General features: G+C 40.5%; 1 protein-coding gene across 1 annotated transcript; it reads left to right on the top strand.

Moving 5' to 3' along the window:
* The first annotated feature begins 7,727 nt into the window (after positions 1–7,727).
* On the top strand, positions 7,728–8,285 carry LOC147517195 (uncharacterized). The gene has a single exon (XM_086593512.1). The coding sequence runs from the start codon at positions 7,728–7,730 to the stop codon at positions 8,283–8,285; it is 558 nt and encodes a 185-aa protein (XP_086449638.1).
* Positions 8,286–18,130: the final 9,845 nt, after the last annotated feature.

The raw sequence follows: 18,130 nt of genomic DNA, 5'->3' as shown, positions 1-18,130 counted from the left end.
AAACCTAATTGTCAGAATTATATATGCTATTAATGAGAACTGCAGAAGAATAGTTTCTACAAATGAAAGTAATTAATGACGTGTTTTTCTTTATTCTTTCCAAAATCAAAATGTGTATTAACACAAAAAAAATAGATTAGCTTTAACAAAAGAAATTTGAAGGTGAAGGAAGTGGAGTTAGATTTGGTTTGAAATGAAAATTAGAATAAAAGTTTTTCTTAGTTCTTAGTCCGGTGAGCTTTGTTTTACATTGGTTGGTACAGAATTCAGCAGTGTAAAGAGTTGTAAAGTCCTTAAATAACGAACTATATGTCTATATATGGGAGGGGGGGGGTTGTTATTCCGGAGTTACTGGACATCTTATTTTGATATCTTATCTTGACATCCAAAACCTAAAAGCATGGCCCAAAATATCACCGATATATATCATTTTTTTGGTACACGGACATAGATATATTTTATATATCTCAATTGAAATTCTTTTTTTCCTGATATATATCGTAATTTTCGATATAACGATATATATCGACCGATATATCCGATATAAATTATTGACTTTAACCGATATTATTGACTTTGACCGACATATTGACGATATTTTCGATATAATCAACGATATTTTTAATATATCGACATACAAAACAAAATTTTGACTGGTAAAAATATATTGGATATATATATATATATATATATATATATATATATATATATATATATATATATATATATATATATATATCCAATATATCCGATATATATCGGTTTTGGGTACATCGAAATATTAACCGAATTCAATATTTTGGGCCTTGCCTAAAAGTGAACTTACACATTAAACTAAGGGCTGATTTTTGGTAGAGAAAATCTTCCTACTATGGATAGAATCTTTACCAAAACTCATCTTAATTAGATATATCTAGTTTTATTAAAAATAATACTAAAATTGTAGACCGTTAGATAAATATTGAACTTAAACACAACTTTTGACAAGGTTAGACATGTTCAAATATTTTGATATTTTGTGGAGATGATCTCTACTCTATTGTATGGAGAACATATTCCTAGAAAATCAACCCTTAGTTGATTGTGTAAGTTGTGGATGTCAAAATAAAGTATCAAGGTAGCCGGACTCTATATATATATATAGTCTTTACCAAAATAAAAAGTAGCTATTTAAGTTAACTTCAAATAAATACGTAAGTAAAACTTCACCTATAAAATGAATTCAACTCTAATGTTTTGTGGATATGATATATTCACTATAAGATCATTTCCATAAAATTTTAGTTCATTTGGAAACTTCTAATATTAGCAAAAAATTATTGTAAAAACTCGACATTTCTGGACCGTTAGATTTCTTTTTAAATATGACAACAATTTTTATATATGTTAGATGTTTCTAAATGAGTTGAAATTTTATAGAGATGATTTTCATGGTGAGTACTTTATAACCACAAAAAATTAAGTTTGAATTCATTTTATAGATGAAATTTTACTTACTTTTTTATGGTGAGTACTTATTTTGAGTTAATTTAAGTAACTATTTTTTAGAGAATGATTGTATTTTGAGTTAATTTAAGTAATTATTTTTTAGAGAATGATTGTATGACTATATGTGTGTGTGTTAATAGATTTTGAGACATATATGGTCTCAAAGATAGGGCAACTTAGGTTGTTAAGCGAAACTACAAGTATAACAGATGAGAGAATTCCCACTGGGGTGCATTAGTCAGTTAAATGATATATGCAACTTTAATAATACAAGCGTTTCCACTTGCCCACACGATCTTATTTGTCTGGTGGGTCTTGTAAGAAAATATATATATGGTGTACTACTCATTGGAAGTTTTGAAATTATATGCAGGCGATGTAAGTTTTGATGATCTTGAGAAAGTTGTAGCAATGTGCAAGTGTCGCTGAAGGTCTAAACATTATGTGGTATGTAGTGTCTAATTCTGTTGCTGGCCTTTAGTTTTGATGTAAAACATTCAATTTTGCATACGTGAAAACTTATCCAGAGTTGAAATTGAGGTGGATTCGAAGATTTTTGCGGATTGGACTCTTGTAAAAGCTGTTGTTCCTAATGGATTTTAGATGTGCTGGAATCTATTATAAAATTCCAAAGCAAATCAGGTGCTTCCATTTGTCATATTTATACAGGGAATATACATAGTAGCTGGCGCTCTTGCGAAATTGGCTAGCAAGAGTCAGTTGTCTGGTCAGTTCATAGACATGCGTGATTTGCCAAGGGATATCAAGACCCTCGCTTAAGGGTGGAATTTGAGCTAAACAAGCCGAGCTTTACCATGTTCAAGCTCGGCTCGCTAATTACACGAGTTTTAAATTGAACTCGAACTCACCATATAATAAGAACGAAAGCTCGAGCCGAGCTTAAACGAAGCCAAGCCAAGCGCCGAGAGCCCGAGCCCTCGGTTATTTTACACTATAAATATGCTATTTTGAACTAAACGGAGCCGAAACTTCATCAAGCTCATTTGTTACACGAGCTTTTATTTGAGCTCGAGCTCGGCTCATATAAGAAACGAGCTCGAGCCGAAGCTAAACGAAGCCCCCTGCCGAAACTCAGAGCCCTCGGCTCAAATTCCACCCTTACCCTCGCTCCTTTTTTTTAAAATAAAATGTGGGGATGGAAAAAATATGCATTTAATCAAAATGCATGGATAGTTTGATAGGTTTTTTTTTTGTTTGTTTTAGGGGTAACACTTAGGGGGTGTTTGGATCATATTTATTTATTGCCAAAAAGTGTTTATTAGTGAAAAAATATTTTTTGAAAAAATAAATGTGTTTGGTTTCTATTTAAAAAAAAAATATAGTTTTTCATCCAAAAAACACTTTTGATCCCAAAAACCTGTTTTATGATAATTAGGTAAAACTTGTTTTTCAAGTTAAAAAGCTATTTTTCTTTGAAGGAAACACTTTGGGTGCTAAAGACAAATGAATTTCTAGACTTTAGTGATTTATGCCATGATATGTCAAAATAGATCGAGAAACATAGTGCGAAATCTGTTTTGATAAAATAGCTTTTAAGAAAAATCACAACTAAACATGTTTATTGAAAAACTGTTTTCATAAAAATATTTTTTAAGAAAAAATGATTTTTTGAAAAAATGAGAACCAAACACCCACTTAATGTTTTCTCCTTAAATTAATTAAATAAATAATAATAATAATAAATCAATAAATAAAATAGCATATCTTATTACTAATGAAAGTTAGTCGAGAAAGTTCTCAAGCTAATGAACTCTTGTTGGGTAAACTAGGGGATCCATAATGTGAGCGAGCCGACACTGTTACGAGTAAGTTACCATAGCTCTCCTATGAACGTAGAAGTGAGGACTCGTCCCTTTCCTTGAGATCTATACAAATTAGTTCATTTAGGAATTTTAAACTGTCAAATCTACTTTGCGATTTAAGTAATAATTAACGATTTTTAAATCGCAAGATAGATTTGGTAGTAAATGTTACACAAAAGTAACAAACTTTTTTCAACTAACGACTATACTAAAGCAAGTTCCAGCTAAAAGTATGAAGAGGAGGACGGTCTGCCTCTAAAAGCTCTAAAAGGTGAACTATGGGCGACAAAGTTCTAAATCTACTTAATGTTGCATACAGGTGTAAAACGGGTCGGCCCTCAAACCATGTAGCTCTCGTGAGTTAAGGATAGAGCCTATGTCCTTACCTTCACCTAAGCTCTCTTTAGAGAACTAAGGGCTGCGTTTTAAGGCCGGGCCGTATTTGATTATTTTTTTAAACTTTTATCGTTTAAAGAAGAGAAAACTAAGTGAAACCGTATTTGTAAGAGTATGCATTTTGTGCAATAGAAAAACAAGAAAACAAATAAGAAGAATATGATTTCTATTGTTATCGTTGAATTTATGTCAACCATTATAGTATAAAGTTACATTTCCACTCAATATCATATCATGATACTAGTATACGTATTTTTTAAAGAAACAACTAAACTATAAAATGCGGGATTTAGGGTTGGGCTGAGGGCCGTCCTCATGTTTCAAAACATAAAACATAAGCCCTTATCGTCCCCTCAAAACATTAAATTTGCGGGCTTTTTGAACCCATGGTCAGGCCAGGTGGGACGGACTGAGAGCTTGAGTGCGTTTTTTACACCCAATGTTGCACAAAATTAACATAATTACTAGTCTATGTGCATGTGTGTTGCACGCTGATAAAAACACACTTAATGGCTGGCGGTCTACCCAATATGAGGAGTGGGGCCTAACAAAAAATGTGGCTAGAGAAATTGACATAGCTGTTCTCTGACCAATTGGTGGTCCCTGAAAAGGAAAAAAAATAAAATAAATGGTTTTTTATTTCCAAATAAACCCTTACTATATGTAACGAGCTATTTTATCACGAGTCCTGATTCAAAAAGGTAACTGCACATACTCGAAAAACCTCTACTGCGGGCGATAGCAGCAACAAAGTTTTTTTTCCTTTCCCCCCTTGGGATCGTTTCTTTTCAAATCTCACCTCTCTTTCTGTTCAGTCGTTGTTGTCTTGAGCAGCACCAAAGTGTTTTTTTTTCCCTTCCCCCCCTTGGGATCTTTTCTTTTCAAATATCACCTCTCTTTCTGTTCACCTGTTGTTGTCTTGAGTAGGTTCATCCCAGTAGGGTCTTTTAAGGTTTTGTACGAGGCAGGGGTCGTGGGGTTGGTCTAAGGACCTTGGTAGGTAGCCATGAAGATGAAGGAAATAACCTTGGGGGAAGCTTCCTCAGGAAACAACAGAGACCAAAATAGAGATCAAAATAAAATAGATAAACTCCAACAGGAGATGCACAAGCTTTTCTTTTCAAGAAAGAAAGCTGTAGTGGAGATAGATTGCCTCAATATAGAGGAACCGGTGAATGATGCTTTGACTATAGCAGGGAAGATGTATGGGAGTCAAGGGATTGACTTGGAGGGGCTAGGGGAAGATCTGCATCGGACCTGGCAAACAAAAGGGCATATCAACCTGGAACTCATGGATCGGGAACATGTGAAAGTAGTATTTGATGATGATCTGGAAAGAAAGCATGTGATAGAAAATGGTCCTTGGGTTTTGTATAGGTATATATTCTCAGTAAAGGAATGGAACAGGACCTATAATTTTGCAGAATATAACTTTGAGCTTGTTAAATTCTGGATTCAGATTTGGGATCTGCCAAGAGATAGGATAAATAAAGCCAACGTGTGGAAGATAGGGGCAGAGCTGGGCAAGGTCATGGAGGTGGATCTATCATGTCCCCCTAAGTTCAATAAACCGATTGCCAGAGTAAGAGTGGAACTAGATATCAGAGAAAGGCTCTCAAAAGATCAAAAGGTCAAACTGGAAACGGGAGAAACGATAACGGTCAGGCTAAAGTATGAGAAACTGGAAGTTTTCTCGCTTTTCAATGGAGTGATTGGCCATGACCAATACACATGCAGAATACGAGCACAACACCGATATGAACTTCTCAAATGTGGTGGCTCACCAAAAGATATCAAACCTTTTTTCACAAGTCAGCTGAGGGCTAATCAATTCTACAATGGAATAGCGTACACAAGCAAACATATGGTCACTATATCAGGAACACCAGCAAAACTGCGGATGGATGAAAAGCCGGCTAGCGGAGGAGATACGAAGGAGTATGGTGGCCGGAAAAATAACGGGCAAGTCAGACAAGACGAGGGAAAAGGATTTGTCAGCATGTGAGAAGGCAAAAGATGACAAGGAAAAAGGGACAGTAGGATGCAACATACCTGGGTCTCAAGGTACAGAGACAACGACTATTTTAACGGACAGAAACTTAATGGGCCAAATGCAGATAGCAGGAAAGGGAAGGGGTAACAACTTGACTGGATTAGGGATGCTGGGCTCAAGCCCACAGGGGATTGGAGAAAGGGCTGAGGGGGAAAAGAGTTTAGATAAAGCCCAAGGAGGATGATATGGGCTGGATTTGCAAGGGGCCCAAACCCAACAATATGAAGACAGCTGGAACACAGCTGTGGAAATTGAATCTAATCAAGGAGATAAGAAGACAGTGAATCTAGAGTTGCGCGAGGGAGAGCTCTCTAGCCACAGGGCTTTAGCAGTGGTGGTGGAAATCGAGGGGGCTCGACCAGATAGATTGGTCTCCCAACAAAAAACTGATATTTCCCAGGCTTCCCACCAGCCTCATGAAAGGCTTGCCCTCGCACCGGTAGCTTGGTAGCGTCATCATCGTAAAGAACACATTTTTCAATTTGATAGTAGGACAACGCGTGGTAGGGGAGTTAAGGTCATGGTCTCGAAAAGGAAAAAAGGTAGGGGAAGTAGAGAGGCCTGCAGAAAAAGGAATGTACAAAAGGATCAAGAGGAACAAGGGATAATAAAGGCTGGCTCAAAAAGGAAACCAGTTGAGTGAAGAGAGAGGGAAGAAATGGCACATAATGGAGATGGTTATTGGACCAGAAAGAGTATAAGGGTGATGGCTGGCCGATCAAAGAAGGCAAAACTTTATGCAGATGAAATGAGGAGACGTGGGTTAGGACAAGAACTGATTCCTGAAGATGCTCAAATCATTCCTATTTCTAGTGATTCTACTGGATCTCAGAGACAATCAGACTCTATGGGCCAGGCTACCTCCACTGAGCCATCTTTCTCGGAGTCAGATTTTATAGAAGACAATCAGACTGAGACAGAAGAGGATAAAGAGTCAGACATTTATGAAATCATAGATAACGTGGATGGAAACTATCATCTGAAGATGAATGAAGCATAGCAAAAGGCAAGTCAGCTGAATATGGAGAGAGGAATCACTATATATGGGGCCCAGGTAATGAGTGGCTACGAAACAGATATAGTAGGATATGTGGATCAACCTTCACCTCTCGCAGTGGATGATTCTGTTGCAGTTCAAGGGATACAGAGGCAAGAAGAGCAAGACAGCTTATTTGGGAATACTAGATTGTAGAAAGGGGAAGGCTCGAGCCATGGGGCAAGTGAAAGGGAAGGACATGAGACTGGAATGAAGGTAAGTGGAAGGTCAAGCAGTGGAGGTCTGTACACTACTCCTCCAGGGTTCGCGGTGGCTGTCCCTTCACAGCCGCCTTCACCACAATGAGTATTTACCGAATTGCCGGGTATTGGTACCACCACGGCAATTCAACATCTAAAGGACACAAAGGGGAGTCATAGTCCAGATGTGATATGCCTCTGAGACAAAAGCAAGTAGTGAAAGGATGGATTATGTTAGTAAACAGATTAAGTATGGTAGTTGCTTCAGTATGATGGCTAAGGGTCAGAGTGGGGGCTTGTCAGTGATGTGGAAAGAAGGAGTGGAGCTGGAAATTTTGGGGGCGACACAGAATCACGTAACAGGTAAAATTTTGAATTTCTAGTCTAATGTACCTTGGTTCTTTACTTTTGTTTATGGTCATCCTGTTGCGAGTCAGAGGCATAAAGTTTGGAATGAGTTAAGGGATATAGCTACTCTTATTCCTGGCCCTTGGTGTCTCTTTGGAAACTTCAATGCAATATCTTCCTTAGACAAAAAGATTGGTGGCCGGAGTGTCATGAATAAGAGTATGCTAGAGTTTAACAACTTGATAAATGAGTTAGGTTTGATTGATTTGGGGTATAAAGGACCTAAATTCACATAGAGTAACCACAGAAAGATTAAAGATCATATTCTGGAAAGATTAGATAGAGCCTTGGCTACTGCCAACTGGCTTTGTTTGTTCCCAAACATGCAAGTGACCACTTCTGCCACTGCTTCATCTGATCACTTGGCTATGATGATAACTCTTAATAAGGAAAATAACAAGGTTAAGAAGGCTAAACCTTTCAGGTTTTATAACATGTGGCTTAGAGATGACACTTGCAGGCCTGTGATTGATGATGCTTGGAACTTGGTTATGCATGATATGCCTGATGTGAATGTTTTAAATAGAATAAAGTCTACTCAACATAGTCTCACTCACTGGAACAAGCATGTGTTTGGTAATATCTTTACCAACATCAATAAGATTCAGAGAGAGCTTAATGAGGTCCTCTCAAAGACCTTCTCCATCACAAACTATGAGAGAGCTAAAATCCTGAAATCCCAGTTGTTTGATTGGTTGGTTAAAGAAGAAGAGTTCTGGAAACAGAAATCCACTAATCATTGGATCAAAGAAGGGGGGAGGAATACTAGATTCGTCCACCTTTCGACCATTTATAGAAGAAGGAAGAATAGAATTGAGAAGCTCAAAAATGATGATGGGGAGTGGAGCATAGGGGAAGAGAAAGTAGGAGTCAACATGTAACGCCCGTATTTTTTAATACGTATTTTTCTATTTATTAATTAATTAAATTATTTATTTTAAAAATTCGTCGGATTGGACTCGGGATACGTGGGCCTGGTTTTGGGCCCGAGTCTGTGTTGGGCTTGGGTTTCGGACCCAAGTATATAAACACATTGTTCTGGAAAATAGGGTTCAGAGAAAAATAAAATAATGAAAATGGAGGCAGAGAGAGAAGCTGGATTTCTGGAGGGTGGAGCGCGACTTTCCGGACTTCGGAGAAGTTCAGTAGGAGCCGCTCATACAATTGAGTAGCTATTTTGCTATTTCACCGAATTTATGGGTTTTCTCGTATTGATGATCGCTTCATTATCCGTGGTATTGGAATTCGGTCATCTGTTTGATTAAACTTTATTGAATTTCGATTTTGAATTTAACCTGTCGAACTGTGTTAAATTGGGTAAACTGTTAAGCTTTGGAGAGAAAGCTTCGGTGAGCCGCCAATGGCGGCTCCTCCGTCCGTATCGATCGTTAAACCGTGATGGGGATGGGTTGGTTGAAATCGGTGGTTAGAATGTCGATGGATATTGGGTGTGGTGTAAAGCTCGCTACCGTTTCATCACCATGCGAGCTCGAAATCGTTTTTGTTTCAGAAATCGTTTTTGTTTGTTGTTTGTTTTGATTGGGCCGGTTTCAGTTCAATTTTTAGACCGAACCACTTAACTGTTTTGGGCCAGTTTCTAATATGGCTTGGGCCAGTCCGTAGGACTTAAAATAAATGTAATTGGGTCTTTAAACGTTTAGACTTTCGGGTTCTAAGGTTTGGGCTTGGCCAGTTGGGTCCGAACCATGACCTTGGGCATGAGCCCATGAGCCATGCACCTTTGACCTTAGCCATGAACCATGGCTATGACCATGAACCTGTCGAACATGGAAATGACAGTTCGACTTTGACGATGATAGTTTGACTTTGACGGTTGACTTTGACTTTGACCAGGACCTGTTGACTTGGACTTTGACCATGACATGTTGAGTTTGACCTTGACCATGATGTGTTGACCTTTGACCTATTGACTTTGACCGTTGACTTTGACTGTGGAAGGTTGACTTTTCTAGTTTTTCACATATTTGATTATATAAAATATTGTTGAGATTATATAACTTGGTTGGTCATTATCTAATTTAGATTTGACGTGAGTAGTGTGAAAAGCATATATATATTGGGCTTTGATTGTGGACTGTGGACTGTTTATTTGTGCTACGTTTTATGTGTATATTATATGGACACATATAGTAATAAAATGCTGTGGAAGTTAGTATATATTTGGTTGTCATTATCTAAGAAAAGATTTGACATTGATGTTGTGTATTTTTGACACGCGTGGACGATATTGAGATGTTAGGAGACATTACATTCCTAATACGTTATAATAAAGATGTATCACGATCGTTGAAGCATTGTGACATGATATAATATCTTTGGGATAGTTATATTAATGCAATATCTTGGAGAAATGTATATACACTCCATTATTTTATATGTGAGATGCTAATATAGTATTGGTGAATATTTGCCCACGGGAGTGGTGTAGTAGTGCAATAATATATTGGCACGCGTGAAAGTATGAAAGTGGTTATGAGATATAATTGAGATATTTCTAAATATCATGGCTTAGTGCAATAAGGTAATTGACACCTTGCGTGATATAGTGGATTTATTATGAGTCATTAATGTATGACACTTGAATAAATTACGAAACGAAAATCCTAGAACCCCGACTACCACAACTCATGTGATTGGCCCTTTTGGCGTTTGATTAATCTGAATGGCCTTGAGGCGGCCATTCGGCGTTTCGGTTAAGGCGAATGGCCCTCCCGGCGTAGCGAATAATGGTGATTATTCCGTTCGCAAAATAGAACGATGATCGCATAATATTTTATGCCGAATAGTGGCATTACTTACATAATTGCTTCCGTGTGAGGATTTACCTAGTGTCGCGGCATCCCGCTTCGGGGTGGTTCGCCGCGGAGTGGTTCATTATGTAAGGGGAGGCATGTGGATGTACATGTTCGGCGTTGGATAGCGATTGTGGTAGCCGGGAAACTAGGTAAGACATATATACTGACGGATTTTAGGGACACACAAAGAAAGCTTTAATTAATATAATTATGGTAATATGTTGGTAAATGATATATCTCTAGATAGATGATATAATATGCTTGGTTGGTTTTTGTTTAGTTAGAACCTAAGGCGCCTCGATGGAGGAACTACCTGCCTTATTTATTATGCGTATAGGTTGTTGTGTGGTTAGTGGGAAGTTAAAAGCCTCGATGGAGGAACTACCTGTCTAGATTATTGTACTTAAGGATCTTGTATTAGTTGTTGAAAGTTACGGCGCCTCGGTGGAGGAACTAACTGCTGTATGGATTATGTATATATTTATATAACTATATATTGTTTTTAGAGCTACTCACACCAGCATTTTTATAATGCTGACCCGATTTGCATGTTTGCTTATCGGGTGTGTTCATTCAATGAACATAGTTGATAAGTTTTGACAGGTTTAGTGTTGAAGAAGAGTGGTTGGTTTTGTGGTTTTGCGTTAGCATTCTCGTGTTGTGTTTTGTTTTCCCTTGAGGTGATATAGATTTTCAGTCTTGATGATGTTTTACGTATTTTCATTTGTAATTTTAATTAAAGAGTTATTGAAAAGAGATTTGTAACCTAATCTTATTTGTAAATTTTTGTAATGAAGATGACTGTTATTTAAGTTAAAATTTTTATTGGTTTTAATTATCCGCATATTTAAAACTGTTTATGGGTTTTTGGAAGTTGAGAGTGCGTCACACTTCGGAGATCGAAGAGTCGGGGACAAATAATGTTTTTCCGAATTCTGTCGAAATTCGGGGTGTGACACAACATCAATGATTACTTCTCTCATATCTTTGCTTCCGACCATCCCCCCCAAAAAGACCATATTCTTGATTTGTTCAACCCTTGTATTACTGAGAGGGAGAATGAGATTCTCTGTGCTGTTCCTACTAGTGATATGATCTGGAAAGTGATTAAAAAGATGGGGAGCCTCAAAGCCCCTGGCCCAGATGGGTTCCAAGGGGTGTTTTATCAGAAGTGCTGGGACATTGTCGGACCCAGTATGGTGTCTTTTGTGCAAAATTTCTTCATCACTGGGAATCTTAATCCTAGTTTTAATGAAACCTTTGTAGCTCTTATCCCAAAGATCACCAATCCTGATCATGTTTCCAAGTTCAGGCCTATAACCCTTTGTAACTTCTGTTACAAGATTATCTCTAAGATCTTGGCTAACAGGTTGAAATGTCACCTTAATAAGATTGTGTCCCCTTTTCAAGGGGCTTTTATCAAGGGCAGGAGTATTGGGGATAATACTGGGTTGGCTTGTGAGCTTTTTCACAACATGAAACATATGAAATCTAAGGGGGAGGGTTGGGTGGCCCTCAAGATGGACATGGCTAAGGCCTATGATAGAGTGGAATGGTCCTTCTTGGACAACATCTTTGAGAAGCTAGGCTTCAATGATAAGTGGAGAGGAATGATCCAGCAATGTTTGACCTCTGGGGTCACTTTTCAAGTTTTACTCAATGGGTCTCCTCTGAAGAAGTTTAAACCTGAAAGAGGGTTAAGGCAAGGGGATCCGTTATCCCCGTATCTCTTTATTTTAGTTTCTGAGGCTCTATCTAGGCTCATAGCTAAAAAAGAGCAGGAGGGGCTGATACATGGTATTAAGATAAAAAAGAGGTCCCCCCCCCCATCACTCATCTGTTATATGCAGATGACTTGATTATTTTTACTAAAGCCAACTCCACAGATGGGGGGCACCTCAGGCAGATTCTTGAAGATTACTGTGAGGCTTCTGTACAGAAAATTAATTTTGACAAGTCTAGTATGTTTTTCAGCAGGAATGTGAGAATCAGAAATAAGCTTCGGCTAAAAAGGTTTTGGAAAATGAGGCAGTTTGCACCCAGAGAGAAATACCTTGGGATTCCAGTTATGCTATCCCAAAGAAAATCAGAAGATTTTGATTTCTTGGTAGATAATGTCCACAAAAAGATCAAAGGCTGGAAAGCCAAAGTGTTGTCTCAGGCTGGTAGAGCTACTCTTATAAGCTCCGTGGCCCAAGCAACACCTCTATATGCCATGTCAACCTACATGCTGCCAGCTTCGACTTGTGATAAAATAGACAAGGCTTGTAGGGATTTTTTTTGGAATGGGACAGAAACAGCAAAAAGTGTCCACACCATTGGGTGGGAACACATGTGTAAGCCTAAAAAATATGGAGGGTTGGGTTTCAGAAAAATAAGGGAGATGAATGTGGCCATGTTGGCCAAGTTGTCATGGAAGGCTGCCACTGATGTGGAGTCCATGTGGGCCAAAACTCTATATAGTATATACAGCAAAAATTGGATAGGTGATATTGAAAAGCCACCTGATTATGCCTCTTTCTTCTGGAAAGGTATACACAGGGTGTTTAATACTATCAGTGAAGGGGTCCTTTGGAACATTCATGATGGGAAATCCACTTCAGTTATGAAGGACCCTTGGTTGATGTGCAATGGGAAACCAAGGACCCTCAGAGAGTTAGGGGTGAATAACCCTGAGCTTGAGGATATGAAAGTGGTTAACCTTTTCAAAAATGATGGGACTGGCTGGGACCATGAGGTGCTAGCTCTGCACTTTGAGCCTTTTATAAGACAAAAGATTCAGGAAGTGGTAGTAAGGCCTTTGGGGGCTAGCAAGGATAGGATGATTTGGTGTGAGGATAGGTCTGGGAGCTTAACTGTGAAATCTGTTTACTCCATGCTGAATCACAGCAAGTGGGAGGGACAGACTTCCAGTTATAGCTCGAAGACCATTGCTCACATCTGGAAGGCTAGACTCCCAGCAAATACTCTCTTATTCCTATGGAAGCTGTATATGCTTAGTCTACCTATGGGGGACAAACTGACCCAAAAGAAGGTTCAAGGGGACCTATCATGCCCCTTCTGCTATAAGACCATTGAAACTGACATACACTTGTTCTTTGAGTGTGATTGGGTTAGAGCCTTTTGGTTTGCATCTGGCTTGGGCTTAAGGGTGGTTGGACCTGAAAAGGGTACTATAAAAAAAATGGGTGGAACCTTTCCTGACCTGGAGCCAGAGCACCAAAGAGGACATAGCTTATGCTGGGGTGTTGGCTTGCTGCATGCTTAACAACATCTGGAGAATTAGAAATGAGATCAGATTTGAACAGAAGCAAGCTAATAGGGATAGGGGTGCTCGGCGGAGCTCTGTGGAGGCTATGAAATGCATTCAAGCTTTCAAGGAGGAGGAGTTTCTTCCTCTCTAATCTAGATATGCTTTTGAATGCTTATCCAACTGACTTTGCTGATATCCCTAATGACTGTGTAATTATTAGGTTTGACGCTGCTTTTACCAAAGAGACAGGATGGGCAGTAGCTGGATGCATTGCAACAAATGATGAAGGCAGAATTGTGGGAGCTGCAACAAGGAGGTGTAAGGCAAGGTCGGCAGAAAAAGCAGAGATGTTGGCAGCAGAAGTGGCAGCTCGAATGACCATAACAGCTGGCTGGAAGGAAGTCATTTTCCAAGGAGATTGTGCTGAGGTGATTAAAGCTATCACAAGTCCAAGTTGTTACTGGGCTTTGGAGAGCTTGAGAGACTCGATAAACAATCTTGTAACTTCCTTACAGTTTCATAGGTTTAGTTGGATAAGTAGGATTTATAATGGGGAGGCTCATGACTTAGCTGGATGGGCTATCCGAGAGTTAAGCTTGAGCCATCTTCCGAAGTGTATGATTGAGCAGAACATACAACCTATGGTGTTTTAAGTTAACAGCTATGAGATGGGTAAGTTAATATCGAAAAAAAAAAAGGTAACTGTACAAGGTAACTTGTGTGGTGCACCCGATCTCGTTAGATTTTCTTTGGGATTGAGATTAGATAACGTGAATTAACACCATGTCTTCCTTTGTTAACAAAAATATAGTTGCCAAAATATTTATTTTGGTAAATTAATCTTAACAAATCCAAACAAATCCAAAAAGATAAGAGAGAGAACATGTAGGGGAGTAATATCCTTATTAAGGAATATCACGCACGCGTGAAGCATAAGAGAACTCAGGACATCGACCTCCAAGACCGATCTGTGAGCAGCTCCCTGTGAAGACATACGCACGCAGCATAAGCGAACTCAGGACATCGACTTCCAAGACCGATCTGTGAGCAGCTCCCTTGTGAAGACATACGCACGCAGCATAGGCGAACCCAAGACATCAACCTCCAAGACCGATCTGTGAGCAGCTCCTTTCATGTAGGTAGTACGAACAAGGATGTCTCAGTATGAACAAACGGCCAGAGACAGAACGCCTCAGATAAAGTCACCACCAGGGGTAATCATTACCAAAATCTTACTTGTATTTCCCACCACCGGGAAATAGGGACTACCGTGCCAACTCCCAATCAGTACACGACTTATACTAAAACCAGCCCAACACTCATTCACAATCTCCACCTTACACGTGTCTCTAGGATTGACACTTCCACAAGCCTATAAATACCACCTACTTGAACTACGTGAGACCTGATTCCTCTCTCCCCTGAAAAAAAAACCAAGAGAGGATACGTAGGCAGCTCGCTCATCAGCGAACTCGGTCTCTCCAGAAAAGTTCAACCCATTCCCCTTTCTTCACTATATCTAAAGGAAAACCAAAACACCCCTTTACATTGGTGCCGTCTGTGGTTTCGATTACTTAAGAAATCACCTTAACCCAACTCAAAAACCTACAATTCTCAAGCCCACGAAGCATGGTCAGCCTCGAAGCTCAAGTTCAAAACCTCGCAAACCAGCTGGGTTTAACAAACGAGAGTATTTCCTTGCTCAGGCAAGAAAATGCTGCTTTACGAGCACAAGTAGACGCTTACCAACAGCAACTAGTCGGTAACGTTGCTGAGAACGGCATCAACGAGGTTAATCAACAGATTAACGAATTATCACACCGGATAGGCCAGAGTGCAGTCAGAAAGGATGCGAACCAAATTGTTCAAAAGATGCTCAAGACATACCGTGTGTCTCCATTCAGTGCTGAGGTTCTCAATAAACCCTCTCCTCAAGATTTTATCCAGCCACGTTTCCCAATGTATGATGGCAGCACATGCCCCGGTCAGTATGTGGCTCGATACATTCAAAGTCTGGCCCTCTACAGTTCTCCTGAGTTTGATCATCTTCACTGTCGACTATTTTCAGCCAGTCTCAAGGATGGCGCACTTGATTGGTTCTTCTCTCTTGAAACTGATTCTATTAAAACTTTTGAACAGCTTACTGATCTGTTTGCTAGCCAATACGTGCACAACAGACGAAAGAAGGCGGATCTTGATTCGATGTTCCAGCTCTCGTTCTAGGAAGATGAAACCATTCGCCAATTCTTAGGACGGTTCAAGGCTGAACTGTTATGTATGGAAAGCGGACTGAAAGAGTCTTTTGCCACACTAGCATTTTCTAACGCCTGTCGAGTGCGTAATACCGACCTCTCCAGATCACTGATGAAAGAGCGCCCAGAAACGCTGTCCGAACTGTATGCCCGGGTCGACAAGTATATCAAGTTGCAAGAAAGTTTGAAGTCCAGTGGTTTAGCTAAGGTCCAGGAGGTGGTAGCGATCTCTGATCATACCCCGCGTGCCAAAAAGCGATCCAGGTCGCTGGCACCAAAGGCAGGTACCCGGCAAGATAATAACAGAGAGTTCGCTGTCTTGACACGCTCCCCTAGTTACATACTGGACAAGATCCAAATGAGCCTCATACTTTTCGACCGATGTGAGCAGCCAATATAGAGCGACGACAAGCCCTACTGCGCATTCCACAAAGCAAAATGCCATGAAACCAATGTGTGCTGGGGGCTTAAGCACTATCTCCAGGACCTCGTGGAAGCTGGTCATATCAAACAGTACACCAATATTCCTGGACGGTGATTTATGCCATAAACTCATGGCTCGCCGAAAGTCATGCGATCGATCTCCACCTCGCCAGAACCACCAAGAGTTTCAAGCTCGCCCTCCGGGAGGGGCGTCCCAGACCATTCTGCCACGAAGCGAAGACAACACTCCTCGATCGCGGACAATGCTAGAACCATTCACATGATTACCTTCCCCGATGATTCCGTCACCTCATCCGGAGAGAAAAGACGTCGTGTCGGCGCTCTTCAGGAAGTGTATCATTTGACTTCCCAAGCAGCACACGCTCCGCGCAGCTCAGGTCGCAATTCAGGAGATATCATTTTCACAGAGGCCGACCTCAACAAGGTCTGCCTTCCTCAACGACGCGACCGTCGCCCCACGTCAAGATTAGCGACCGATAAAAGCGGCGTCCGATCGACTCGAGGAGTTAGATGCGACATTTTATTCTATCACACCATCCAAGAAATGAGTTTACCCAAGTCAGTTCTTATAGATCCGATTGCTCCCCTTTATGGGTTCAATGACTCCAGGGCCGACCCTGTCGGTGACATCATACTTCCAGTATCAGTAGGGTCTAAAGAGGACAAAGTCAGCTGCAATACACGCTTCAGCGTTCTGGACATCAAGTCGTCCTATAATGCCATACTAGGTCGACGGTGGATCCACCAAATGCAAGCTGTACCGTCAACATTGCATCAAGTTCTCCGTTTCCCAGGCCCCAGAGGAATGATGGAGCTGAGAAGCAATCAACTGGAAGCATATCATTGTAACCAAATCTTGTCAGCAAGTAGGATCGACAGTGGACCAATCCACACAAGCAACAAGCCCACCAATTATACAATGGCCAAAGACCTGATTGCCGAGGTCAGAGCCAACGCATCAAAATAGCACGCTGGGGGCTCCAATAAGAAGATACACGGTTGTCCGTTTCCACTCCAGCAGTCAGCCCAACCATTGTCGATCCATCAGGACGGGTCCCAGAAGTCGCGTCAGTTGTTGTCAACACAGTAGTCACGACCCCAGAGGTCACATCCACTGTTGTTGCTCCACCAGTTAGCATCCCAACAGCCTCACCGCCATGTGTCGCACAACAAATCTCAATTCCGGAAGTCACTCCAGACCCTGCTGTCATGATCACAGAGGCCATTCCAGCCCCTGTTCTCATCACCACAGACACCGATCCAGCTCGGGCGACTACTTTCACTCTCCCTCAGATCGCTAAAGTATCACCATATGAAGAAGCATCACCGCCCAAGACAACACCTCAACAAGTCGACCGAGAGCGAGTGAACTTAGGAACTGATGATGATCCCAAGTTTGTATATGTAGGGGCTAACCTTGACCCTACACTCAAGGCCCAACTTGTAAACTTTTTGGCCATGAATAAAGATGTTTTCGCCTGGTCGTATATCGATGTGCCCGGAATAGATCCTAATGTAGCATGTCATAGATTAAATGTAAATCCCAATGCTAGACCAGTTCGCCAGTGACCTCGCCGGTTATCCCTGCGGTTTCAGAAAGCCATTAATGACTAGGTCGACAAACTCAAGTAAGTCGGTTTCATCAGAAAGGTGGACTATCCAGATTGGATCGCCAACATCGTCGCGGTCCCCAAAAAAAATGGAACAGTTCGCCTATGCGTCGATTTCACGAATGTCAATCAAGAAACACCGAAAGATAGTTTTCCCCTACCTCGCATTGACCGACTTGTCGACCAAACCTGTGGGCATGAACTTCTTTCCTTCATGGATGTGTACAACGGATACAACCAAATCCCACTCGCTGAGGCAGATCAAGAGAAGACCTCGTTCATTACCGAGTAAGGAATTTATTGCTACAATGTCCTCCCGTTCGGCCTTAAGAACGCTGGAGCGACATATCA

Source organism: Coptis chinensis, chromosome 2, assembly GCF_015680905.1.
Source record: "Coptis chinensis isolate HL-2020 chromosome 2, ASM1568090v1, whole genome shotgun sequence".
Taxonomy (NCBI): domain Eukaryota; kingdom Viridiplantae; phylum Streptophyta; class Magnoliopsida; order Ranunculales; family Ranunculaceae; genus Coptis; species Coptis chinensis.
This window is presented reverse-complemented; position numbering and strand designations above follow the sequence as displayed.

Bases quoted from the DNA above. Each gene is read 5' to 3' on its own strand.
- LOC147517195 (XM_086593512.1), top strand. From the start codon at position 7,728: ATGCAAGTGACCACTTCTGCCACTGCTTCATCTGATCACTTGGCTATG.